The sequence below is a fragment of the Oncorhynchus masou genome, chromosome 28 (genome assembly GCF_036934945.1).
Source record: "Oncorhynchus masou masou isolate Uvic2021 chromosome 28, UVic_Omas_1.1, whole genome shotgun sequence".
In the NCBI taxonomy this organism is placed as follows: domain Eukaryota; kingdom Metazoa; phylum Chordata; class Actinopteri; order Salmoniformes; family Salmonidae; genus Oncorhynchus; species Oncorhynchus masou.
Window position 1 is genome coordinate 7282643 of NC_088239.1, and position 27281 is coordinate 7309923.

The window sequence follows — 27281 nt, forward strand, 5'->3', positions numbered from 1 at the left end:
GTTCTCTGCTGCCAATGACTGGAACGAACTGCACAAATCACTGAAGCTGGAGACTCATTTCTCCCTCACTAGCTTTAAGCACCAGATGTCACAGCAGCTCACAGATCACTTCACCTGTACATAGCCTATCTGTAAATAGCCCATCCAACTATCTCATCCCCATACTGTTATTTATTTGATTTATGTTGCTCCTTTGCAGTATCTCTACTTGCACACTCATCTTCTGCACATCTATCACTCCAGTGTTTAATTGCTATATTGTAATTATTTCTCCACTATGGCCTATTTATTGCCTTACCTCCCTAATCCTACCTCATTTGCAGACACTGTATATAGACTTTTTCTATTGTATTATTGACTGTATGTTTGTTTATTCCATGTATAACTCCGTGTTGTTGTTTGTGTCTCACTGCTGTGCTTTATCCTGGACAGGATGCAGTTGTAAATGAGAACTTATTCTCAACTAGCCTACCTGGTTAAATAAAGGTGAAATAAAACATTTAAAAAATAGATCACGGCTTTCAGCCAATCAGCATTCAGGGCTCCAACCACCCAGTTTATATATATATATATATATAACCCTGGCTAGTTACTAATGAGGAGAACCTGGATTCACACAAACCCTGTCAACTTGTGGTATCAAGGGGAGGAAGATCAGAGGAGAAATCTGATGAGCATTTTAATATCCCTCTACTCTCTCTACTATGTCTCCATACAACCCCATACTGTTTACTCCAAGGAGCTAACTACCACTAGACACATATCATGCAGGTAACTCAATATACTTTAAAATGACTAAAACCAAATTAAAACGGTGACTGAATGATAATGGACCTACATTCATATAGTTTATTGACTGTCCAGCTCCCTAATAATCACTGCATTCATCCTGTTTATTGTGTGAACATTTTGACGGCAAGGAAATATAACACATTGTTGTTGAAGTCCGAATGCTTTCGACATCCCTGCTCTAGAGGGTTGACTATGTTGTGAAAGTAGGAACCAGGAGGGATTCATCTCAGATATGTAGATATGCATAGAGTCAGGTCCAAAATGGAAGTTAACCACGCATTAGTATTTCAGCCAAGCATTATCATTTCAGCCAATCATTAGCATTTCAGCCAAGCATTAGCATTTCAGCCAGGCATTATCATTTCAGCCAAGCACTAGCATTTCAGCCAAGCATTAGCATTTCAGCCATGCATTAGCATTTCAGCCAAGCATTAGCATTTCAGCCATGCATTATCATTTCAGCCAAGCACTAGCATTTCAGCCAAGCATTAGCATTTCAGCCATGCATTAGCATTTCAGCCATGCATTAGCATTTCAGCCAATCATTAGCATTTCAGCGAAGCATTAGCATTTCAGCCAAGCATTATCATTTCAGCGAAGCATTAGGATTTCAGCCAAGCATTAGCATTTCAGCCAATCATTAGCATTTCAGCCAATCATTAGCATTTCAGCCAATCATTAGCATTTCAGCCAAGCATTATCATTTCAGCTATATCACATTTAAAATGACTGTTAAACCTTCATGTGTAAAATATGACTGTTCTCAGATGTTTTATTCATACAAGTTCTATCTAGTTCTAAATGGGTTCTTCGGGTGTCCCCGTAGAAGAACCCTTTGTTGGTTCCAGGTAGAACACTTTTGGTTCTTGTAAAACTGTTTTGGGTTCCATGTAGAACCTTTTCCACAGAAGGCTTTTATATGGAGCCCAAAACGGTTCTACCTCGAAACAAAACGTTATTTTTTTTAACCTGTTTTGCAAAAAAAGGAAAATGTTATTTATAAGTGAAAAGGGAGCTGAATTCTGTAAGCTGGGGCGTTAGACAGGAGGAGAGAGAAGGAGAAGGAAGGAGAGGGAAGGAGAGAGGTTAGAATTAAATTGTTTCAGTGAGAGACTTGTTTTTCCTCCTCCTTCCTCTCTCCATTTTGACTGTCTGTCTGTTTGTCTGTCTGTCTGTTTGTCTGTCTGTCTGTTTGTGTGATTGTTTTAAGGCCGAAAGACATTTGAGAGACAACTAAATGCAAACGGAGCTGACTGGCAGCAGCTTCTGACTGACTGACTGACTGTATTTATCAGAGAGAGACTGGCAGCAGCTTCTGACTGACTGTATTTATCAGAGTGAGACTGGGAGCAGCGTCTGACTGACTGTATTTATCAGAGTGAGACTGGGAGCAGCGTCTGACTGACTGTATTTATCAGAGTGAGACTGGCAGCAGCTTCTGACTGACTGTATTTATCAGAGTGAGACTGCCAGCAACGTCTGACTGACTGTATTTATCAGAGTGAGACTGGCAGCAGCGTCTGACTGACTGTATTTATCAGAGTGAGACTGGCAGCAGCGTCTGACTGACTGTATTTATCAGAGTGAGACTGGCAGCAGCGTCTGACTGACTGTATTTATCAGAGTGAGACTGGCAGCAGCGTCTGACTGACTGTATTTATCAGAGTGAGACTGGCAGCAGCTTCTGACTGACTGTATTTATCAGAGTGAGACTGGCAGCAGCGTCTGACTGACTGTATTTATCAGAGTGAGACTGGCAGCAGCTTCTGACTGACTGTATTTATCAGAGTGAGACTGGCAGCAGCGTCTGACTGACTGTATTTATCAGAGTGAGACTGGCAGCAGCTTCTGACTGACTGTATTTATCAGAGTGAGACTGGCAGCAGCGTCTGAGTGACTGTATTTATCAGAGTGAGACTGGCAGCAGCGTCTGACCGACTGTATTTATCAGAGTGAGACTGGCAGCAGCTTCTGACTGACTGTATTTATCAGAGTGAGACTGGCAGAAACGTCTGACTGACTGTATTTATCAGAGTGAGACTGGGAGCAGCGTCTGACTGACTGTATTTATCAGAGTGAGACTGGCAGCAGCTTTTGACTGACTGTATTTATCAGAGTGAGACTGGGAGCAGCGTCTGACTGACTGTATTTATCAGAGTGAGACTGGCAGCAGCGTCTGACTGACTGTATTTATCAGAGTGAGACTGGCAGCAGCTTCTGACTGACTGTATTTATCAGAGAGAGACTGGCAGCAGCTTCTGACTGACTGTATTTATCAGAGTGAGACTGGCAGCAGCTTCTGACTGACTGTATTTACCAGAGTGAGACTGGCAGCAGCTTCTGACTGACTGTATTTATCAGAGTGAGACTGGCAGCAGCTTCTGACTGACTGACTGTATTTATCAGAGTGAGACTGGCAGCAGCTTCTGACTGACTGACTGTATTTATCAGATTGAGACTGGCAGCAGCTTCTGACTGACTGACTGTATTTACCAGAGTGAGACTGGCAGCAGCTTCTGACTGACTGTATTTATCAGAGTGAGACTGGCAGCAGCTTCTGACTGACTGTATTTATCAGAGTGAGACTGGCAGCAGCTTCTGACTGACTGACTGTATTTATCAGAGTGAGACTGGCAGCAGCTTCTGACTGACTGACTGACTGTATTTATCAGAGAGAGACTGGCAGCAGCTTCTGACTGACTGACTGACTGTATTTATCAGAGAGAGACTGGCAGCAGCTTCTGACTGACTGACTGTATTTATCAGAGTGAGACTGGCAGCAGCGTCTGACTGACTGTATTTATCAGAGTGAGACTGGCAGCAGCTTCTGACTGACTGACTGACTGTATTTATCAGAGTGAGACTGGCAGCAGCTTCTGACTGACTGTATTTATCAGAGTGAGACTGGCAGCAGCGTCTGACTGACTGTATTTATCAGAGTGAGACTGGCAGCAGCTTCTGACTGACTGTATTTATCAGAGTGAGACTGGCAGCAGCTTCTGACTGACTGACTGTATTTATCAGAGTGAGACTGGCAGCAGCGTCTGACTGACTGTATTTATCAGAGTGAGACTGGCAGCAGCTTCTGACTGACTGACTGTATTTATCAGAGTGAGACTGGCAGCAGCTTCTGACTGACTGACTGTATTTATCAGAGTGAGATTGGCAGCAGCGTCTGACTGACTGTATTTATCAGAGTGAGAATGGCAGCAGCTTCTGACTGACTGTATTTATCAGAGTGAGACTGGCAGCAGCTTCTGACTGACTGTATTTATCAGAGTGAGACTGGCAGCAGCTTCTGACTGACTGTATTTATCAGAGTGAGACTGGCAGCAGCTTCTGACTGACTGACTGTATTTATCAGAGTGAGACTGGCAGCAGCTTCTGACTGACTGACTGTATTTATCAGAGTGAGACTGGCAGCAGCTTCTGACTGACTGACTGTATTTATCAGAGTGAGACTGGCAGCAGCTTCTGACTGACTGACTGTATTTACCAGAGTGAGACTGGCAGCAGCTTCTGACTGACTGTATTTATCAGAGTGAGACTGGCAGCAGCGTCTGACTGACTGTATTTATCAGAGTGAGACTGGCAGCAGCTTCTGACTGACTGACTGTATTTATCAGAGTGAGACTGGCAGCAGCTTCTGACTGACTGACTGTATTTATCAGAGTGAGACTGGCAGCAGCTTCTGACTGACTGTATTTATCAGAGTGAGACTGGCAGCAGCTTCTGACTGACTGTATTTATCAGAGTGAGACTGGCAGCAGCGTCTGACTGACTGTATTTATCAGAGTGAGACTGGCAGCAGCTTCTGACTGACTGTATTTATCAGAGTGAGACTGGCAGCAGCGTCTGACTGCCTGTATTTATCAGAGAGAGACTGGCAGCAGCTTCTGACTGACTGACTGTATTTATCAGAGTGAGACTGGCAGCTGCTTCTGACTGACTGACTGTATTTATCAGAGTGAGACTGGCAGCAGCTTCTGACTGCCTGTATTTATCAGAGTGAGACTGGCAGCAGCGTCTGACTGCCTGTATTTATCAGAGTGAGACTGGCAGCAGCGTCTGACTGACTGTATTTATCAGAGTGAGACTGGCAGCAGCGTCTGACTGACTGTATTTATCAGAGTGAGACTGGCAGCAGCGTCTGACTGACTGTATTTATCAGAGTGAGACTGGCAGCAGCGTCTGACTGACTGTATTTATCAGAGTGAGACTGGCAGCAGCGTCTGACTGACTGTATTTATCAGAGTGAGACTGGCAGCAGCTTCTGACTGACTGTATTTATCAGAGTGAGACTGGCAGCAGCTTCTGACTGACTGACTGTATTTATCAGAGTGAGACTGGCAGCAGCTTCTGACTGACTGTATTTATCAGAGTGAGACTGGCAGCAGCTTCTGACTGACTGACTGTATTTATCAGAGTGAGACTGGCAGCAGCTTCTGACTGACTGACTGTATTTATCAGAGTGAGACTGGCAGCAGCTTCTGACTGACTGACTGTATTTACCAGAGTGAGACTGGCAGCAGCTTCTGACTGCCTGTATTTATCAGAGTGAGACTGGCAGCAGCTTCTGACTGACTGTATTTATCAGAGTGAGACTGGCAGCAGCTTCTGACTGACTGTATTTATCAGAGTGAGACTGGCAGCAGCTTCTGACTGACTGACTGTATTTATCAGAGTGAGACTGGCAGCAGCTTCTGACTGACTGACTGTATTTATCAGAGTGAGACTGGCAGCAGCTTCTGACTGCCTGTATTTATCAGAGTGAGACTGGCAGCAGCGTCTGACTGACTGACTGTATTTATCAGAGTGAGACTGGCAGCAGCTTCTGACCGACTGTATTTATCAGAGTGAGACTGGCAGCAGCTTCTGACTGACTGTATTTATCAGAGTGAGACTGGCAGCAGCTTCTGACTGACTGTATTTATCAGAGTGAGACTGGCAGCAGCTTCTGACTGACTGTATTTATCAGAGTGAGACTGGCAGCAGTGTCTGACTGACTGTATTTATCAGAGTGAGACTGGCAGCAGCTTCTGACTGACTGTATTTATCAGAGTGAGACTGGCAGCAGCTTCTGACTGACTGTATTTATCAGAGTGAGACTGGCAGCAGCTTCTGACTGACTGTATTTATCAGAGTGAGACTGGCAGCAGCTTCTGACTGACTGTATTTATCAGAGTGAGACTGGCAGCAGCTTCTGACTGACTGTATTTATCAGAGTGAGACTGGCAGCAGCTTCTGACTGACTGACTGACTGTATTTATCAGAGTGAGACTGGCAGCAGCTTCTGACTGACTGTATTTATCAGAGTGAGACTGGCAGCAGCTTCTGACTGACTGACTGTATTTATCAGAGTGAGACTGGCAGCAGCTTCTGACTGACTGTATTTATCAGAGTGAGACTGGCAGCAGCTTCTGACTGACTGACTGTATTTATCAGAGTGAGACTGGCAGCAGCTTCTGACTGACTGTATTTATCAGAGTGAGACTGGCAGCAGCGTCTGACTGACTGTATTTATCAGAGTGAGACTGGCAGCAGCTTCTGACTGACTGACTGTATTTATCAGAGTGAGACTGGCAGCAGCTTCTGACTGACTATATCCATCAGCCTTTCCTTTCTGTGTTTATTTCCCCACTTGCAAAACAACCTTCAGCAAACCCTGGGAGATTTTCTTGCGCTTTTCACACGGTGACATATGGTGCCACAGCGAAATCTCATCTCCGCAGGCACCAAGTGTACTGCTGGCATCGGCACGCCGTTTAACCCCTTGCTCACCACTGGGATCCAGGATCCAACATGCCTCTTCTCCTCTGTCGCTGTAGTCTTTAATTCATGGTGTAACCTCAACACAGGACTATAAAGTATTCAGTATTCACCTGTCATCTAGACCATGTAGACCTGTCATCTAGACCATGTAGATCTGTCATCTAGACCATGTAGATCTGTCATCTAGACCATGTAGATCTGTCATCTAGACCATGTAGATCTGTCATCTAGACCATGTAGACCATGTAGACCTGTCATCTAGACCATGTAGATCTGTCATCTAGACCATGTAGATCTGCCATCTAGACCATGTAGACCTGTCATCTAGACCATGTAGACCTGTCATCTAGACCTGTCATCTAGACCTGTCATCTAGACCTGTCATCTAGACCATGTAGACCTGTCATCTAGACCTGTCATCTAGACCTGTCATCTAGACCATGTAGACCTGTCATCTAGACCATGTAGACCTGTCATCTAGACCATGTAGACCTGCCATCTAGACCATGTAGATCTGTCATCTAGACCATGTAGATCTGTCATCTAGACCATGTAGACCATGTAGACCTGTCATCTAGACCATGTAGATCTGTCATCTAGACCATGTAGACCATGTAGACCTGTCATCTAGACCATGTAGATCTGTCATCTAGACCATGTAGACCATGTAGACCTGTCATCTAGACCATGTAGATCTGTCATCTAGACCATCTAGACCTGTCATCTAGACCATCTAGACCTGTCATCTAGACCATGTAGACCTGTCATCTAGACCATGTAGACCTGTCATCTAGACCATGTAGATCTGTCATCTAGACCATGTAGATCTGTCATCTAGACCATGTAGACCTGTCATCTAGACCATGTAGATCTGTCATCTAGACCATGTAGACCTGTCATCTAGACCATGTAGACCTGTCATCTAGACCATGTAGATCTGTCATCTAGACCATGTAGACCTGTCATCTAGACCATGTAGACCTGTCATCTAGACCATGTAGATCTGTCATCTAGACCATGTAGATCTGTCATCTAGACCATGTAGACCTGCCATCTAGACCATGTAGATCTGTCATCTAGACCATGTAGATCTGTCATCTAGACCATGTAGACCATGTAGACCTGTCATCTAGACCATGTAGATCTGTCATCTAGACCATGTAGACCATGTAGACCTGTCATCTAGACCATGTAGATCTGTCATCTAGACCATCTAGACCTGTCATCTAGACCTGTCATCTAGACCATCTAGACCTGTCATCTAGACCATGTAGACCTGTCATCTAGACCATGTAGACCTGTCATCTAGACCATGTAGATCTGTCATCTAGACCATGTAGATCTGTCATCTAGACCATGTAGACCTGTCATCTAGACCATGTAGATCTGTCATCTAGACCATGTAGACCTGTCATCTAGACCATGTAGACCTGTCATCTAGACCATGTAGATCTGTCATCTAGACCATGTAGACCTGTCATCTAGACCATGTAGACCTGTCATCTAGACCATGTAGATCTGTCATCTAGACCATGTAGACCTGTCATCTAGACCATGTAGATCTGTCATCTAGACCATGTAGATCTGTCATCTAGACCATGTAGACCTGTCATCTAGACCATGTAGACCATGTAGATCTGTCATCTAGACCATGTAGACCTGTCATCTAGACCATGTAGACCTGTCATCTAGACCATGTAGACCTGTCATCTAGACCATGTAGACCTGTCATCTAGACCATGTAGACCTGTCATCTAGACCATGTAGACCATGTAGACCTGTCATCTAGACCATGTAGACCTGTCATCTAGACCATGTAGACCTGTCATCTAGACCATGTAGACCATGTAGACCTGTCATCTAGACCATCTAGACCATGTAGATCTGTCATCTAGACCATGTAGATCTGTCATCTAGACCATGTAGACCTGTCATCTAGACCATGTAGACCTGTCATCTAGACCATGTAGACCTGTCATCTAGACCATGTAGACCATGTAGACCTGTCATCTAGACCATCTAGACCTGTCATCTAGACCATCTAAACCTGTCATCTACACCATGTAGACCTGTCATCTAGACCATATAGACCTGTCATTTAGACCATCTTGACCTGTCATCTAGACCTGTCATCTAGACAATGTAGACCTGACATCTAGACCATCTAGAGCTGCCATCTAGACCATGTAGACCTGTCATCTAGACCATGTAGACCTGTCATCTAGACCATGTAGACCTGTCATCTAGACCATGTAGACCATGTAGACCTGTCATCTAGACCATCTAGACCTGTCATGTACACCATCTAAACCTGTCATCTAAACCATGTAGACCTGTCATTTAGACCATATAGACCTGTCATTTAGACCATCTTGACCTGTCATCTAGACCTGTCATCTAGACAATGTAGACCTGACATCTAGACCATCTAGACCTGCCATCTAGACCATGTAGACGTGTCATCTAGACCATGTAGACCTGTCATCTAGACCATGTAGACCTGTCATCTAGACCATCTAGACCTGTCATGTACACCATCTAAACCTGTCATCTAAACCATGTAGACCTGTCATTTAGACCATATAGACCTGTCATTTAGACCATCTTGACCTGTCATCTAGACCTGTCATCTAGACAATGTAGACCTGACATCTAGACCATCTAGACCTGCCATCTAGACCATGTAGATCTGTCATCTAGACCATGTAGACCTGTCATCTAGACCATGTAGACCTGTCATCTAGACCATGTAGACCTGTCATCTAGACCATGTAGACCTGTCATCTAGACCATCTAGACCTGTCATGTACACCATCTAAACCATGTAGAACTGTCATTTAGACCATATAGACCTGTCATTTAGACCATATAGACCTGTCATTTAGACCATCTTGACCTGTCATCTAGACCTTTCATCTAGACAATGTAGACCTGACATCTAGACCATCTAGACCTGCCATCTAGACCATGTAGACCTGTCATCTAGACCATGTCGACCTGACATCTAGACCATCTAGACCTGCCATCTAGACCATGTAGACCTGTCATCTAGACCATGTCGACCTGTCATCTAGACCACCATAGGTATTCCTTGAAGAGGTGGGGTTTCAGGTGTCTCCGGAAGGTGGTGATTGACTCCGCTGTCCTGGCGTCGTGAGGGAGTTTGTTCCACCATTGGGGGGCCAGAGCAGCGAACAGTTTTGACTGGGCTGAGCGGGAACTGTACTTCCTCAGTGGTAGGGAGGCGAGCAGGCCAGAGATGGATGAACGCAGTGCCCTTGTTTGGGTGTAGGGCCTGATCAGAGCCTGGAGGTACTGGGGTGCCGTTCCCCTCACAGCTCCGTAGGCAAGCACCATGGTCTTGTAGCGGATGCGAGCTTCAACTGGAAGCCAGTGGAGAGAGCGGAGGAGCGGTCTAGACCTGACATCTAGACCATCTAGACCTGTCATCTAGACCATCTTGACCTGTCATCTAGACCATCTAGACCATGTAGACCTGTCATCTAGACCATGTAGATCTGTCATCTAGACCATGTAGACCTGTCATCTAGACCATGTAGACCATGTAGACCTGTCATCTAGACCATCTAGACCTGTCATGTACACCATCTAAACCTGTCATCTAAACCATGTAGACCTGTCATTTAGACCATATAGACCTGTCATTTAGACAATCTTGACCTGTCATCTAGACCTGTCATCTAGACAATGTAGACCTGACATCTAGACCATCTAGACCTGCCATCTAGACCATGTAGATCTGTCATCTAGACCTGTCATGTACACCATCTAAACCTGTCATCTAAACCATGTAGACCTGTCATTTAGACCATATAGACCTGTCATTTAGACAATCTTGACCTGTCATCTAGACCTGTCATCTAGACAATGTAGACCTGACATCTAGACCATCTAGACCTGCCATCTAGACCATGTAGATCTGTCATCTAGACCATGTAGACCTGTCATCTAGACCATGCAGACCTGTCATCTAGACCATGTAGACCTGTCATCTAGACCATCTAGACCTGTCATGTACACCATCTAAACCTGTCATCTAAACCATGTAGACCTGTCATTTAGACCATATAGACCTGTCATTTAGACCATCTTGACCTGTCATCTAGACCTGTCATCTAGACAATGTAGACCTGACATCTAGACCATCTAGACCTGCCATCTAGACCATGTAGACCTGTCATCTAGACCATGTCGACCTGTCATCTAGACCATGTAGACCTGTCATCTAGACCAGTCATCTAGACCATCTAGACCTGTCATCTAGACCATCTAAACCTGTCATCTACACCATGTTGACCTGTCATCTAGACCATGTAGACCTGTCATTTAGACCATCTTGACCTGTCATCTAGACCTGTCATCTAGACAATGTAGACCTGACATCTAGACCATCGATACCTGCCATCTAGACCATGTAGACCTGTCATCTAGACCATGTAGACCTGTCATCTAGACCATGTAGACCTGTCATCTAGACCATGTAGACTTGTCATCTAGACCATCTAAACCTGTCATCTACACCATGTAGACCTGTCATCTAGACCATCTAGACCTGTCATCTACTCCATGTAGACCTGTCATCTAGACCATCTAAACCTGTCATCTACACTACACTAGACCATGTAGACCTTTCATGTAGACCTGTCATCTAGACCATGTAGACCTGTCATTTAGACCATCTTGACCTGTCATCTAGACCTGTCATCTAGACAATGTAGACCTAACATCTAGACCATCTAGACCTGTCATCTAGACCATGTAGACCTGTCATCTAGACCATGTAGACCTGTCATCTAGACCATGTAGACCTGTCATCTAGACCATGTAGACCTGTCATCTAGACCATCTGGACCTGACATCTAGACCATGTAAACCTGTCATCTAGACCATGTAGACCTGTCATCTAGACCATGTAGACCTGTCATCTAGACCATCTAGACCTGACATCTAGACCGTCTAGACCTATCATCTAGACCATGTAGACCTGACATCTAGACCATCTAGACCTGTCATCTAGACCTGTAATCTAGACCATGTAGACCTGTCATCTAGACCATGTAGACCTGACATCTAGACCATGTAGACCTGTCATCTAGACCTGTAATCTAGACCATGTAGACCTGACATCTAGACCATCTAGACCTGACATCTAGACCATCTAAACCATCTAGACCATGTAGACCTATCATCTAGAACATGTAGACCTGACATCTAGACCATCTAGACCATGTAGACCTATCATCTAGACCATGTACACCTGACATCTAGACCATGTAGACCTATCATCTAGACCATGTAGACCTGACATCTAGATCATCTAGACCTGTCATCTAGACTTGTAATCTAGACCATCTAGACCTGTCATCTAGACCATGTAGACCTGTCATCTAGACCATGTAGACCTATCATCTAGACCATGTAGACCTATCATCTAGACCATGTAGACCTGACATCTAGACCATCTAGACCTGTCATCTAGACTTGTAATCTAGACCATCTAGACTTGTCATCTAGACCATGTAGACCTGTCATCTAGACCATGTAGACCTGTCATCTACACCATGTAGACCTGTCATCTAGACCATGTAGACCTGTTATCTAGACCATGTAGACCTATCATCTAGACAATGTAGACCTGTCATCTAGACCTGTCATCTAGACCATATAGACCTGTCATCTAGCCCTGTCATCTAGACCATGTAGACCTATCATCTAGACCTGTCATCTAGACCATCTAGACCTATCATCTAGACCATATAGACCTGTCATCTATACCTGTCATCTAGACCATCTAGACCTGTCATCTAGACCTGCCATCTAGACCATGTAGACCTATCATCTAGACCATGTAGACCTATCATCTAGACCATGTAGACCTGACATCTAGACCATCTAGACCTGTCATCTAGACTTGTAATCTAGACCATCTAGACCTGTCATCTAGACCATGTAGACCTGTCATCTAGACCATGTAGACCTGTCATCTAGACCATGTAGACCTGTTATCTAGACCATGTAGACCTGTTATCTAGACCATGTAGACCTATCATCTAGACCATGTAGACCTGTCATCTAGACCTGTCATCTAGACCATGTAGACCTGTCATCTAGACCATGTAGACCTATCATCTAGACCTGTCATCTAGACCTGTCATCTAGACCTATCATCTAGACCATGTAGACCTGTCATCTAGACCATCTATACCTGTCATCTAGACCTGTCATCTAGACCATCTAGACCTATCATCTAGACCATGTAGACCTGTCATCTAGACCTGTCATCTAGAACATGTAGACCTATCATCTCTTGACTAGAAATAAAACATTCCAGCACTATTGTTATTCAAATTGTGTCACTGTCTCGTGCTGAAACAAAACAAAAGCATGCAGGTTGACTGTAGCTATCTACTGGGAGGTCTTTACATTATTCAGTGCCATGGTAAGCAGTCAAATCACCTGATACCAATATCAATTTAGTGTGATTGCTATGTGCAGAGTAGTGTGGTGTGTGTTGTGCATGTAGAATAGTGTTGCATTGTGTCATGTTTTGTAGTGTAGTGTAGAGTAGTGTAGTGTAGTGTAGAGTAGTGTAAAGTAGTGTAGTGTAGAGTAGTGTAGTGTTGTGTAGAGTAGAGTAGTGTAGTGTTGTGTAGAGTAGTGTTGTGTAGAGCAGAGTAGTGTAGTGTTGTGTAGTGTAGAGTAGTGTAGAGTAGTGTAGTGTAGTGTAGAGTAGAGTAGTGTAGTGTAGAGTAGTGTAGTGTTGTGTAGAGTAGAGTAGAGTAGAGTAGAGTAGAGTAGTGTAGAGTAGAGTAGTGGGGTGTAGAGTAGTGTAGTGTAGTGTAGATGAGTGTAGAGTAGTGTAGCGTAGAGTAGTGTAGTGTAGAGTAGTGGGTTGTATAGTAGTGTAGTGTTGTGTAGTGTAGAGTAGTGTAGTGTAGAGTAGAGTAGAGTAGTGCAGAGTAGAGTAGTGTAGTGTGAGTGTAGTGTAGTGTAGAGTAGTGTGGTGTAGAGTAGAGTAGTAGAGTAGTGTAGAGTAGTGTAGTGTGAGTGTGGTGTAGTGTAGTGTAGAGTAGTGTGGTGTAGAGTAGTGTAGTGTAGAGTAGTGTAGTGTAATGTAGGGTGAGTGTGGAGTAGTGTTGTGTAGTGCAGAGTAGTGTAGAGTAGAGTAGAGTAGTGTAGTGTAGTGTAGAGTAGTGTAGTGTGAGTGTGGTGTAGTGTAGTGTAGTGCAGTGTAGTGTAGAGTCATGTAGTGTAGTGTAGTGTGGTGTAGTGTTGTGTAGTGTAGTGTGAGTGTGATGTAGTGTAGTGTAGAGTAGTGTAGAGTGAGTGTGGTGTAGTGTAGTGTAGTGTAGAGTAGTGTAGAGTAGAGTGAGTGTGGTGTAGTGTAGTGTAGAGTAGTGTAGAGTGAGTGTGGTGTAGTGTAGTGTAGTGTAGAGTAGAATGAGTGTGGTGTAGTGTAGTGTAGAGTAGAGTAGAGTGAGTGTGGTGTAGTGTAGTGTAGTGTAGTGTAGTGTAGAGTAGAGTAGAGTGAGTGTGGTGTAGTGTAGTGTAGTGTAGAGTAGAGTGAGTGTAGTGTAGAGTAGAGTGAGGGTGGTGTAGTGTAGTGTAGTGTAGAGTAGTGTAGTGTGAGTAGTATAGTGTAGTGTAGTGTAGAGTAGTGTAGAGTAGTGTAGTGTAGAGTAGTGTAGTGTAGAGTAGAGTAGTGCAGTGTAGTGTAGTGTAGTGTAGAGTAGTGTGGTGTAGTGTAGTGTAGTGTAGAGTAGTGTGGTGTAGTGTAGTGTGAGTGTGGTGTAGTGTAGTGTAGTGTGGTGTAGAGTAGAGTGAGTGTGGTGTAGTGTAGTGTAGTGTAGAGTAGAGTAGAGTGAGTGTGGTGTAGTGTAGTGTAGTGTAGTGTAGAGTAGAGTAGTGTAGAGTAGTGTATTGTAGTGTAGTGTAGTGTAGTGTAGAGTAGTGTAGTGTAGTGTAGTGTAGTGTAGAGTAGAGTAGTGTAGTGTAGTGTATTGTAGTGTAGTGTAGTGTAGAGTAGTGTAGTGTAGTGTAGTGTAGAGTAGTGTAGTGTGAGTGTGATGTAGAGTAGTGTAGAGTAGAGTGAGTGTGGTGTAGTGTAGTGTAGTGTAGTGTAGAGTAGAGTAGTGTAGAGTAGTGTATTGTAGTGTAGTGTAGTGTAGTGTAGAGTAGTGTAGTGTAGTGTAGTGTAGTGTAGAGTAGAGTAGTGTAGTGTAGTGTATTGTAGTGTAGTGTAGTGTAGAGTAGTGTAGTGTAGTGTAGTGTAGAGTAGTGTAGTGTGAGTGTGATGTAGAGTAGTGTAGAGTAGAGTGAGTGTAGTGTAGTGTAGTGTAGTGTAGAGTAGAGTGAGTGTAGAGTAGTGTATAGTGAGTGTGGTGTAGTGTAGTGTATTGTAGTGTAGTGTGGTGTAGTGTAGTGTAGAGTAGAGTAGTGTAGTGTAGTGTAGAGTAGTGTAGAGTAGTGTAGTGTAGTGCAGTGTAGTGCAGTGCAGTGTAGAGTAGTGTAGTGTAGTGTAGTGTAGTGTAGTGTGGTGTGGTGCGGTGCGGTGCGGTGCGGTGCGGTGCGGTGCAGTGCAGTGCAGTGTAGAGTAGTGTAGTGCAGTGCAGTGCAGTGCAGTGTAGAGTAGTGTAGTGTAGTGTAGTGTATTGCAGTGCAGTGCAGTGCAGTGTAGAGTAGTGTAGTGCAGTGCAGTGCAGTGTAGAGTAGTGTAGTGTAGAGTAGTGTAGTGTAGTGCAGTGCAGTGCAGTGTAGAGTAGTGTAGTGTAGAGTAGTGTAGTGTAGAGTAGTGTAGTGTAGAGTAGTGTAGTGCAGTGCAGTGCAGTGTAGTGTAGTGTAGTGTAGTGCAGTGCAGTGCAGTGTAGTGTAGAGTAGTGTAGTGTAGTGTAGTGTAGTGCAGTGCAGTGCAGTGTAGAGTAGAGTAGTGTAGTGTAGTGTAGTGTAGTGCAGTGCAGTGCAGTGTAGTGTAGTGTAGTGCAGTGCAGTGTAGTGTAGTGTAGTGTAGTGTAGTGTAGTGTAGTGCAGTGTAGTGTAGTGCAGTGTAGTGTAGTGTAGTGTAGTGTAGTGTAGTGCAGTGTAGTGGTGTGCAGTGTAGTGCAGTGTAGTGTAGTGCAGTGTAGAGTAGTGCAGTGTAGTGTAGTGCAGTGCAGTGTAGAGTAATGCAGTGTAGTGTAGTGTAGTGTAGAGTAGTGTAGTGTAGTGCAGTGTAGTGTAATGTAGTGCAGTGTAGTGTAGTGTAGTGTAGTGTAGTGTAGTGTAGTGTAGTGCAGTGTAGTGGTGTGCAGTGTAGTGTAGTGCATAGTAACAGGACTGTTTGCTCACTGTTTCCTCCAGGTTTGTTGGTGCAGAGCATAGCAGCGGGGCTCTCCTGCTCTCTGTAGGGGAACTGCAGTGTGGTGTCCAGGCTTCGGAAGCCTTCCCTCAGGGAGTAATGTTGATAGTACTCAATCAGTTCCTGCACGCCCACACACCCAGGCAAACATTCTCACAGTTAGAAAAATAGCCTTAATAACACTTAAAAACACAAAATTATGTGTGAAAAATTATAGTGTCCTTTATATCGTTCTAAATCTGTTTAAACACTCCCTTTGTCCAATTACAAATGACCTTTAAGTGAAAATGTGTCAGGTAGTTTTACATTTTATGAAAAGTTTGGCAACAATAAAAGTAGGCTGTATGTAAAGAATAGGACTACAGAAGAGGACTACAGAAGAGGACTACAGAAGAGGACGACAGAAGAAGACTACAGAAGAAGACTACAGAAGAGGACTACAGAAGAGGACTACAGAAGAAGACTACAGAAGAGGACTACAGAAGAGGACTACAGAAGAGGACTACAGAAGAAGACTAAAGAAGAGGACTACAGAAGAGGACTACAGAAGAAGACTACAGAAGAAGACTACAGAAGAGGACTACAGAAGATGACTACAGAAGAGGACTACAGAAGAAGACTACAGAAGAGGACAACAGAAGAGGACTACAGAAGAAGACTACAGAAGAGGACTACAGAAGAGGACTACAGAAGAAGACTACAGAAGAGGACTACAGAAGAGGACTACAGAAGAGGACTACAGAAGAGGACTACAGGACTACAGAAGAAGACTACAGAGGAGGAATAACAGTAAAAATGTCCTTTGTAAAGCATAGCGAAAGCCGACATAATATTGGGTGAGTAGAAGGGAGAGAACACATCCAATCCACCCTGGACCAATCCCTGTCTATAACTCTCTACAAGGCCTCCAGGCAGTGAAGTAAACCACACCGGTAAACCAACTCTAATTGCAGCCATTTTCACACAGCAAGCAGCTAAAATAAGACACATAATTTGAGAAATGCTACGAGTGAGTTATTTCTGTATGAAATGCATTGAGGGTGTTGTAGAAGGAAACAGACTCACTAATATACTCCCGAACTTGTTGTTCTCTGCGATGTGAAAGCAGCCGTCCCTGTTCAGGATCTTGATGTGCTTCACGTCGTTGCTGTACCTGTGGCCCAATAATAAGAGATGAGTGTAATTTTCTGGTGATCATTTAGATCGATGTTGATAGACCGGGGCACCATTCCTCGCTACCCCTTGGTATTTCAGGAGCCAGGGGGGAGGTGGAGACTGACGAAGGGACAGTCGCCCCCCATTTAGGGGGGCCTGAGAAGGATAAAGTGGGGCAGGGGGAGGGGATTATGGAGGGTATAGAGACACCGAGCCCTGTCCTCTCTTGATCTCTTTACTTCTCCATCATTATTCTCTTATCTCCTTCTCAGAGCAGTAATACCCCTAATAACGTGGCCTAATCCATATTATACACACTAAAACAAACCACAGTGACAGGTCAATTGTACACTGACATTTTGACTGACTGGCTGGGTCCTCTTGGCTCGACTCTAGTGGTTGTAGCTTGTAGAAGGAAGGTGGCAGGGCCTCAGTAGAACAGTGTAGCTTGTGGAAGGAAGGTGGCAGGGCCTCAGTAGAACAGTGTAGCTTGTAGAAGGAAGATGGCAGGGCCTCAGTAGAACAGTGTAGCTTGTAGAAGGAAGGTAGAAGGGCCTCAGTAGAACAGTGTAGCTTGTAGAAGGAAGGTGGCAGGGTCTCAGTAGAACAGTGTAGCTTGTAGAAGGAAGATGGCAGGGCCTCAGTAGAACAGTGTAGCTTGTAGAAGGAAGATGGCAGAGCCTCAGTAGAACAGTGTAGCTTGTAGAAGGAAAATGGCAGGGCCTCAGTAGAACAGTGTAGCTTGTAGAAGGAAGATGGCAGGGCCTCAGTAGAACAGTGTAGCTTGTAGAAGGAAGATGGCAGGGCCCAGGTAGAACAGTGTAGCTTGTAGAAGGAAGGTGGCAGGGCCTCAGTAGAATAGTGTAGCTTGTGGAAGGAAGGTGGCAGGGCCTCAGTAGAACAGTGTAGCTTGTAGAAGGAAGATGGCAGGGCCTCAGTAGAACAGTGTAGCTTGTAGAAGGAAGATGGCAGGGCCTCAGTAGAACAGTGTAGCTTGTAGAAGGAAGATGGCAGGGCCCAGGTAGAACAGTGTAGCTTGTAGAAGGAAGATGGCAGGGCCTCAGTAGAACAGTGTAGCTTGTAGAAGGAAGGTGGCAGGGCCTCAGTAGAACAGTGTAGCTTGTAGAAGGAAGGTGGCAGGGCCTCAGTAGAACAGTGTAGCTTGTAGAAGGAAGGTGGCAGGGTCTCAGTAGAACAGTGTAGCTTGTGGAAGGAAGGTGGCAGGGCCTCAGTAGAACAGTGTAGCTTGTAGAAGGAAGATGGCAGGGCCTCAGTAGAACAGTGTAGCTTGTTGTAAGTCGCTCTGGATAAGAGCGTCTGCTAAATGACTTAAATGTAAATGTAAATGTAGAAGGAAGGTAGAAGGGCCTCAGTAGAACAGTGTAGCTTGTAGAAGGAAGGTGGCAGGGTCTCAGTAGAACAGTGTAGCTTCTGGAAGGAAGGTGGCAGGGCCTCAGTAGAACAGTGTAGCTTGTAGAAGGAAGATGGCAGGGCCTCAGTAGAACAGTGTAGCTTGTAGAAGGAAGGTAGAAGGGCCTCAGTAGAACAGTGTAGCTTGTAGAAGGAAGGTGGCAGGGTCTCAGTAGAACAGTGTAGCTTGTAGAAGGAAAATGGCAGGGCCTCAGTAGAACAGTGTAGCTTGTAGAAGGAAGATGGCAGGGCCTCAGTAGAATAGTGTAGCTTGTGGAAGGAAGGTGGCAGGGCCTCAGTAGAACAGTGTAGCTTGTAGAAGGAAGATGGCAGGGCCTCAGTAGAACTGTGTAGCTTGTAGAAGGAAGATGGCAGGGCCTCAGTAGAACAGTGTAGCTTGTAGAAGGAAGATGGCAGGGCCCAGGTAGAACAGTGTAGCTTGTAGAAGGAAGATGGCAGGGTCTCAGTAGAACAGTGTAGCTTGTAGAAGGAAGATGGCAGGGCCTCAGTAGAACAGTGTAGCTTGTAGAAGGAAGGTGGCAGGGCCTCAGTAGAACAGTGTAGCTTGTAGAAGGAAGGTGGCAGGGCCTCAGTAGAACAGTGTAGCTTGTAGAAGGAAGGTAGAAGGGCCTCAGTAGAACAGTGTAGCTTGTAGAATGAAGGTATAAGGGCCTCAGCAGAACAGTGTAGCTTGTAGAAGGAAGGTGGCAGGGCCTCAGTAGAACAGTGTAGCTCGTAGAATGAAGGTAGAAGGGCCTCAGCAGAACAGTGTAGCTTGTAGAAGGAAGATGGCAGGGCCTCAGTAGAACAGTGTAGCTCGTAGAATGAAGGTAGAAGGGCCTCAGCAGAACAGTGTAGCTTGTAGAAGGAAGGTAGAAGGGCCTCAGCAGAACAGTGTAGTTTGTAGAAGGAAGATGGAAGGGCCTCAGTAGAACAGTGTAGCTTGTAGAAGGAAGGTGGCAGGGCCTCAGTAGAACAGTGTAGCTTGTAGAAGGAAGATGGCAGGGCCTCAGTAGAACAGTGTAGCTCGTAGAATGAAGGTAGAAGGGCCTCAGCAGAACAGTGTAGCTTGTAGAAGGAAGATGGCAGGGCCTCAGTAGAACAGTGTAGCTTGTAGAAGGAAGGTGGCAGGGCCTCAGTAGAACAGTGTAGCTCGTAGAAGGAAGGTGGCAGGGCCTCAGCAGAACAGTGTAGCTTGTAGAAGGAAGATGGCAGGGCCTCAGTAGAACAGTGTAGCTTGTAGAAGGAAGGTGGCAGGGCCTCAGTAGAACAGTGTAGCTTGTAGAAGGAAGGTGGCAGGGCCTCAGTAGAACAGTGTAGCTCGTAGAATGAAGGTAGAAGGGCCTCAGCAGAACAGTGTAGCTTGTAGAAGGAAGATGGCAGGGCCTCAGTAGAACAGTGTAGCTCGAAGAATGAAGGTAGAAGGGCCTCAGCAGGACAGTGTAGCTTGTAGAAGGAAGATGGCAGGGCCTCAGTAGAACAGTGTAGCTCGTAGAAGGAAGGTGGCAGGGCCTCAGTAGAACAGTGTAGCTTGTAGAAGGAAGATGGCAGGGCCTCAGTAGAACAGTGTAGCTTGTAGAAGGAAGGTGGCGGGGCCTCAGTAGAACAGCAGAGCTATGCAGAGGGGGCCAGGGATAGAGCCTCAGTAGAACAGCAGAGCTATGCAGAGGGGGCCAGGGATAGAGCCTCAGTAGAACAGCAGAGCTATGCAGAGGGGGCCAGGGATAGAGCCTCAGTAGAACAGCAGAGCTATGCAGAGGGGGCCAGGGATAGAGCCTCAGTAGAACAGCAGAGCTATGCAGAGGGGGCCAGGGATAGAGCCTCAGTAGAACAGCAGAGCTATGCAGAGGGGGCCAGGGATAGAGCCTCAGTAGAACAGCAGAGCTATGCAGAGGTTGCCAGGGATAGAGCCTCAGTAGAACAGCAGAGCTATGCAGAGGTTGCCAGGGATAGAGCCTCAGTAGAACAGCAGAGCTATGCAGAGGTTGCCAGGGATAGAGCCTCAGTAGAACAGCAGAGCTATGCAGAGGGGGCCAGGGATAGAGCCTCAGTAGAACAGCAGAGCTATGCAGAGGGGGCCAGGGATAGAGCCTCAGTTGAACAGCAGAGCTATGCAGAGGGGGCCAGGGATAGAGCCTCAGTAGAACAGCAGAGCTATGCAGAGGGGGCCAGGGATAGAGCCTCAGTAGAACAGCAGAGCTATGCAGAGGGGGCCAGGGATAGAGCCTCAGTAGAACAGCAGAGCTATGCAGAGGGGGCCAGGGATAGAGCCTCAGTAGAACAGCAGAGCTATGCAGAGGGGGCCAGGGATAGAGCCTCAGTAGAACAGCAGAGCTATGCAGAGGGGGCCAGGGTTAGAGCCTCAGTAGAACAGCAGAGCTATGCAGAGGGGGCCAGGGATAGAGCCTCAGTAGAACAGCAGAGCTATGCAGAGGTTGCCAGGGATAGAGCCTCAGTAGAACAGCAGAGCTATGCAGAGGGGGCCAGGGATAGAGCCTCAGTAGAACAGCAGAGCTATGCAGAGGTTGCCAGGGATAGAGCCTCAGTAGAACAGCAGAGCTATGCAGAGGGGGCCAGGGATAGAGCCTCAGTAGAACAGCAGAGCTATGCAGAGGGGGCCAGGGATAGAGCCTCAGTTGAACAGCAGAGCTATGCAGAGGGGGCCAGGGATAGAGCCTCAGTAGAACAGCAGAGCTATGCAGAGGGGGCCAGGGATAGAGCCTCAGTAGAACAGCAGAGCTATGCAGAGGGGGCCAGGGATAGAGCCTCAGTAGAACAGCAGAGCTATGCAGAGGTTGCCAGGGATAGAGCCTCAGTAGAACAGCAGAGCTATGCAGAGGGGGCCAGGGATAGAGCCTCAGTAGAACAGCAGAGCTATGCAGAGGTTGCCAGGGATAGAGCCTCAGTAGAACAGCAGAGCTATGCAGAGGGGGCCAGGGATAGAGCCTCAGTAGAACAGCAGAGCTATGCAGAGGTTGCCAGGGATAGAGCCTCAGTAGAACAGCAGAGCTATGCAGAGGTTGCCAGGGATAGAGCCTCAGTAGAACAGCAGAGCTATGCAGAGGGGGCCAGGGATAGAGCCTCAGTAGAACAGCAGAGCTATGCAGAGGGGGCCAGGGATAGAGCCTCAGTAGAACAGCAGAGCTATGCAGAGGGGGCCAGGGATAGAGCCTCAGTAGAACAGCAGAGCTATGCAGAGGGGGCCAGGGATAGAGCCTCAGTAGAACAGCAGAGCTATGCAGAGGGGGCCAGGGATAGAGCCTCAGTAGAACAGCAGAGCTATGCAGAGGGGGCCAGGGATAGAGCCTCAGTAGAACAGCAGAGCTATGCAGAGGGGGCCAGGGATAGAGCCTCAGTAGAACAGCAGAGCTATGCAGAGGGGGCCAGGGATAGAGCCTCAGTAGAACAGCAGAGCTATACAGAGGTTGCCAGGGATAGAGCCTCAGTAGAACAGCAGAGCTATGCAGAGGGGGCCAGGGATAGAGCCTCAGTAGAACAGCAGAGCTATGCAGAGGTTGCCAGGGATAGAGCCTCAGTAGAACAGCAGAGCTATGCAGAGGGGGCCAGGGATAGAGCCTCAGTAGAACAGCAGAGCTATGCAGAGGGGGCCAGGGATAGAGCCTCAGTAGAACAGCAGAGCTATGCAGAGGGGGCCAGGGATAGAGCCTCAGTAGAACAGCAGAGCTATGCAGAGGGGGCCAGGGATAGAGCCTCAGTAGAACAGCAGAGCTATGCAGAGGGGGCCAGGGAAAGGTCATTGTCTAATTCAAACACTTCATGTAGTTTCCACATAAGTGTGCGGAGATTCTTTTTTTCTCTTTCTCTCTCTCTCTCGTTGTGAGGATTTAATAACCTTGAGCAGGCTGTATAGCGGTCTCTCTGGGTCTATTCACCAGTGCTGCAGCAGCATGCATCGCACACAAGCAATTAAGACTTCAGCTGCGGTGGAACTTGAAGACAGTGAAAAAGCTTTCATTAGAGAGAAAAAAGGAGGAGATGAATTATTTGGTTGAAGGGGGTTTAAAAAAAAAGCGTTTCCAGCAGCCTCTCAGAGCAGCCCTCCCTCTCTCTCTCTCCCTCTCTTAATTAAATGATATTCAAAGGGCTTTGCTGGCATGGGAAACACATGTTTACATTGTCAAACCAAGTGAAATAGATAATAAACAAAAGGGAAATAAACAAGTGAAACATTAGTAAACATTACACTCACAAAAGTTTTAAAAGAAGTTAGACATTTCAAATATCTCTTTCTCTCTCTCTCTCTCTGTCTCTCTCTCTCTCTGTCTCTCTCTCTCTCTCTCTCTCTCTCTGTCTCTCTCTCTCTCTCTCTCTCTCTCTCTCTCTCTCTCTCTAAGTTTTACCAGCTCCCTGCAGGGAAGGAGTGTCTCAACCCACCTTGGCAGAGAAACACAAACGCTGCATATCATTGGCCTGTTCCAGCCTGTCTGAACATTCAGCGCTGTCATCTGTCTATCTGCAGCATACCAACAGCCGCAGGTGACTGAAATGATACAGTGATAACACGCAAGGGTTCTTTTCTCGTCTACGTCGCCACGGGCTTTAAATATGTTTGTAGCAGAGTGCTTCACCGCACTTAAAGCAATACATATTCCCACTGTACAGTGGGAATCACTTATAAGAATCATTACTCCTGCACGTCTCACCTCAAGTTACTTTTCAACGCACAATACAATGCATGTATTATCCAACGTTTTCCCTCAGTCCATGTTCTCATCCAGAGCAGAGCAACATACGGTACAGTCTGTGCAGTAAGTCAACGGTCGGACTGAACTAGACATATCACCTCCACTGACAATGGAGGACTAATGGCTATTAGCAGTGTGGCTGTGCTGTACTGTACTATAATGTACTGTAATGTACTGTACTATACCATAAAATGCTGCACTGTGCTATACCATAATGTGCTGTACTGTACTGTACTGTGCTATACCATAATGTGCTGTACTGTGCTATACCATAATGTGCAATAATGTGCTGTACTGTGCAATACCGTAATGTACTGTAATGTGCTGTACTGTTCTTAACTGTACTGTACTGTGCTATACCATAATGTGCTGTACTGTGCTATAACGTAATGTACTGGAATGTGCTGTAATGTGCTGTAATGTACTGTAATGTGCTGTAATGTGCTGTACTGTAATGTGCTGTACTGTAATGTGCTGTACTGTAATGTGCTGTAATGTAATGTGCTGTAATGTAATGTGCTGTACTGTGCAATACCATTATGTACTGTAATGTGCTGTACTGTAATGTACTGTAATGTGCTGTACTGTAATGTACTGTAATGTGCTGTGCTATACCATAATGTACTGTTCTGTGCTGTACTGTGCAATACCATAATATACTGTAATGTGCTGTACTATACTGTGCTATACTGTACTGTAATGTGCTGTACCGTAATGTACTGTAATTTGCTGTACTGTAATGTGCTGTACTATACTGTGCTATACTGTACTGTAATGTGCTGTACCGTAATGTACTGTAATTTGCTGTACTGTAATGTGCTGTACTGTGCTTTAATGTACTGTAATGTGCTGTAATGTAATGTGCTGTACTGTGCAATACCATAATGTACTGTAATGTGCTGTACTGTACTGTACTGTAATTTGCTGTCCTGTACTGTACTGTACTGTACTGTACTGTACTGTACTGTACTGTACTGTACTGTACTGTAATGTGCTGTAAAATGCTGTACTGTAATGTGCTGTACTGTAATGCACTGTAATTTGCTGTCCTGTACTGTAATGTGCTGCACTGTTCTTAACTGTACTGTACTGTGCTATACCTTAATGTGCTGTACTGTGCTATACCATAATGTACTGTAATGTGCTGTACTGTGCAATGCCATAATGTACTGTAATGTGCTGTACTGTGTTATACCATAATGTACTGTAATGTGCTGTACTGTGCAATACCATAATGTACTGTAATGTGCTGTACTATACTGTGCTATACTGTACTGTAATGTGCTGTATTGTGCTATACCGTAATGTACTGTAATTGCCTGTACTGTAATGTGCTGTACTGTGCTTTACTGTACTGTAATGTGCTGTAATGTAATGTGCTGTACTGTGCAATACAATGCAATGTGCTGTAATGTGCTGCAATGTGCTGTAATGTGCTGTAATGTGTTGTAATGTGTTGTAATGTACTGCAATGTTCTGTAATGTACTGCAATGTGCTGTAATGTGCTGTAATGTACTGCACTGCAATGTGCTGTAATGTGCTGTACTGTGCTGTAATGTGCTGTACTGTACTGTAATGTACTGTACTGTGCTGTAATGTACTGTTCTGTGCTGTAATGTGCTATACCGTAATGTACTGTAATTTGCTGTAATGTACTGTAATGTCCTGCACTGCAATGTGCTGTAATGTGCTGTAATGTGCTGTACTGTAATGCACTGTAATGTACTGTAATGTGCTGTAATGTGCTGTAATGTGCTGTACTGTAATGCACTGTAATGTACTGTAATGTGCTGTAATGTGCTATACTGTAATGTACTGTAATGTACTGTAATGTAATGCACTATAATGTACTGTAATGTGCTATACTGTAATGTACTGTAATGTACTGTAATGTGCTGTAATGTGCTATACTGTAATGTACTGTAATGTACTGTAATGTGCTGTAATGTGCTGTAATGTGCTATACTGTAATGTGCTCTAATGTGCTGTACTGTAATGTGCTGTAATGTGCTATACTGTAATGTGCTGTACTGTAATGTGCTGTACTGTAATGCGCTGTACTGTAATGTGCTGTACTGTAATGTGCTGTACTGTAATGCGCTGTACTGTAATGCGCTGTACTGTGTCATGACGTTGGCCAGGGGGTAGGTTTACGACAGTCATAAATACCTCTTTCCCCTTTGTGATTAATACTGTGCTATAGGGATGATTAATATTGACTGCTATTGATGTAAAATATTACTCGATCTTTAAGAGTTTATTCGGAAGATAACAGCTCTATACATATTATTTTGTGGTGCCCCGACTCTCTAGTTAATTACATTTACATGATTAGCTAATCAGGTAATATTAATTACAGAGAAAGGATTTTATAGAATAACATGTCATATCACTTCATCCGGCATAGCCAAAGACACGACAACTGTAATGTACTGTAATGTGCAGTACTGCCATGCGACTAACTTACTTGATGCTGATGGCGTACTCTGTGAGCTCGCGGCTCCGGTGGCGGACCAGGTAAGTGCTGTTGCCTCTGCTAATCAGCTCTGCCTCAGCCTGCAGTCTCTCCATGGGCCCAGCAAACCTACAGTACAGTAGCCACAGGCAGGATATGATAGTTTAGAGGTGCTGTATACAGGGGCCACAGGCAGGATATGATAGTTTAGAGGTGCTGTATACAGGAGCCACAGGCAGGATATGATAGTTTAGAGGTGCTGTATACACAGACAGAACATAGGAAGGTCATAAATAAAAGTGAAACATACAGACATACATCCTGTTACAGCGGCTTCAGGAAGTATTCAGACCCTTTTTCCACATTTTGTCGTGTTACAACCTGAATATAAAAATGATTACATTTATATTTTGTGTCACTGGCTTACACACAATACCCCATAATGTCAAAGTGGAATTATGTTTTTAGAAATGTTTACACATTAATTAAAAGCTGAAATGTATTCAAACCCTTTGTTATGGCAAGCCTAAATAAGTAAAACATCTGCTTAACAAGACACACAATAAGTTGCATGGACTCACTCTTTAACATGATTTTTGAACGACTACCTCATCTCTGTACCGCACACATACAATTAGCTGTGAAGTCCCTCAGTAGAGCAGTGAATCTCTAACACCGATTCAACCATAAAGACCAAGGTTTTCCAATGCCTCGCAAAGAAGGGCAAGTGTTAGTAGATGGTAAAACAATTAAAAAGCAGAAATTGAATATCCCTTTGAGCATGGTGAAGTTATTAATGACACTTTGGATGGTGTATCAATACACCCAGTCACTACAAAGATACAGGCGTCCTTCCTAACTCAGTTGCCTGAGAGGAAGGAAACCGCTCAGGGATTTCACCATGAGGCCAATGGTGACTTTAAAACAGTTACAGAGTTTAATGGCTGTGATAGGAGAGACATGAGGATGGATCAACAACATTGTAGTTACTCCACAATGCTAACCTAAATGACAAGAGTGAAAAGAGCCTGTACAAAATACAAATATTCCACAAGATGTATCCTGTTTGCAGCAAGGCAGTAAAGTAATACTGAATATTGCTAAATAATTCCTGAATACAAAAGCGTTATGTTTGGGGCAAATCCAACACATTTTCATGCATGGTGGTGCCTGCATCATGTTATGGGTGTGCATGTCATTGGCAAGGACCAGGACGCTTTTAGGATAAAAATAAACCAAATAGAGCTGAGCACAGGCAAAAAACACTCTGTGTGACCCTAATTTAGCCCACTGCAGTAAAAGGTTTGAAATAATCATGTGTAAATATTGTACAATCCAGGTGTGCAAAGCTCTTAGAGACTTACCCAGAAATACTCACAGCTGTAATCGCTGCCAAAGGTGATTCTAACATGTATTGACTCAGGTGTGTGAATACTTAAGTAAATTAGACATTTCTGTATTTCATTTAAAATAAATGAGAAAAGATTGTTTTAAATACATATATATGTTTTCACTTTGTCATTATGGGGTATAGTGTGTAGATAAAAATATTGAATCCATTTTGAATTCAGGCTGTAACACAACAAAATGTGGAATAGGTCAAGAGGTATGAATACCTTCTGAAGGCCCTGTAGA

At 45.0% G+C, this 27281-nt stretch overlaps 1 protein-coding gene across 2 annotated transcripts in view; it reads right to left on the minus strand.

The window, feature by feature from the left end:
• The window catches only part of LOC135517127 (guanine nucleotide exchange factor VAV3-like), a 229299-nt gene that overhangs the window by 21049 nt on the left and 180969 nt on the right, over positions 1 to 27281 (minus strand). For both annotated transcript variants that reach the window (XM_064941156.1, XM_064941155.1), the window contains exons 23-25: positions 25659 to 25775; positions 16985 to 17072; positions 15910 to 16042 (exon numbers count right to left, since the gene is read on the minus strand). In XM_064941156.1, coding sequence (XP_064797228.1) covers positions 15910 to 16042; positions 16985 to 17072; positions 25659 to 25775 — 338 coding nt within the window. The remainder of the gene's footprint in view (positions 1 to 15909; positions 16043 to 16984; positions 17073 to 25658; positions 25776 to 27281) is intronic.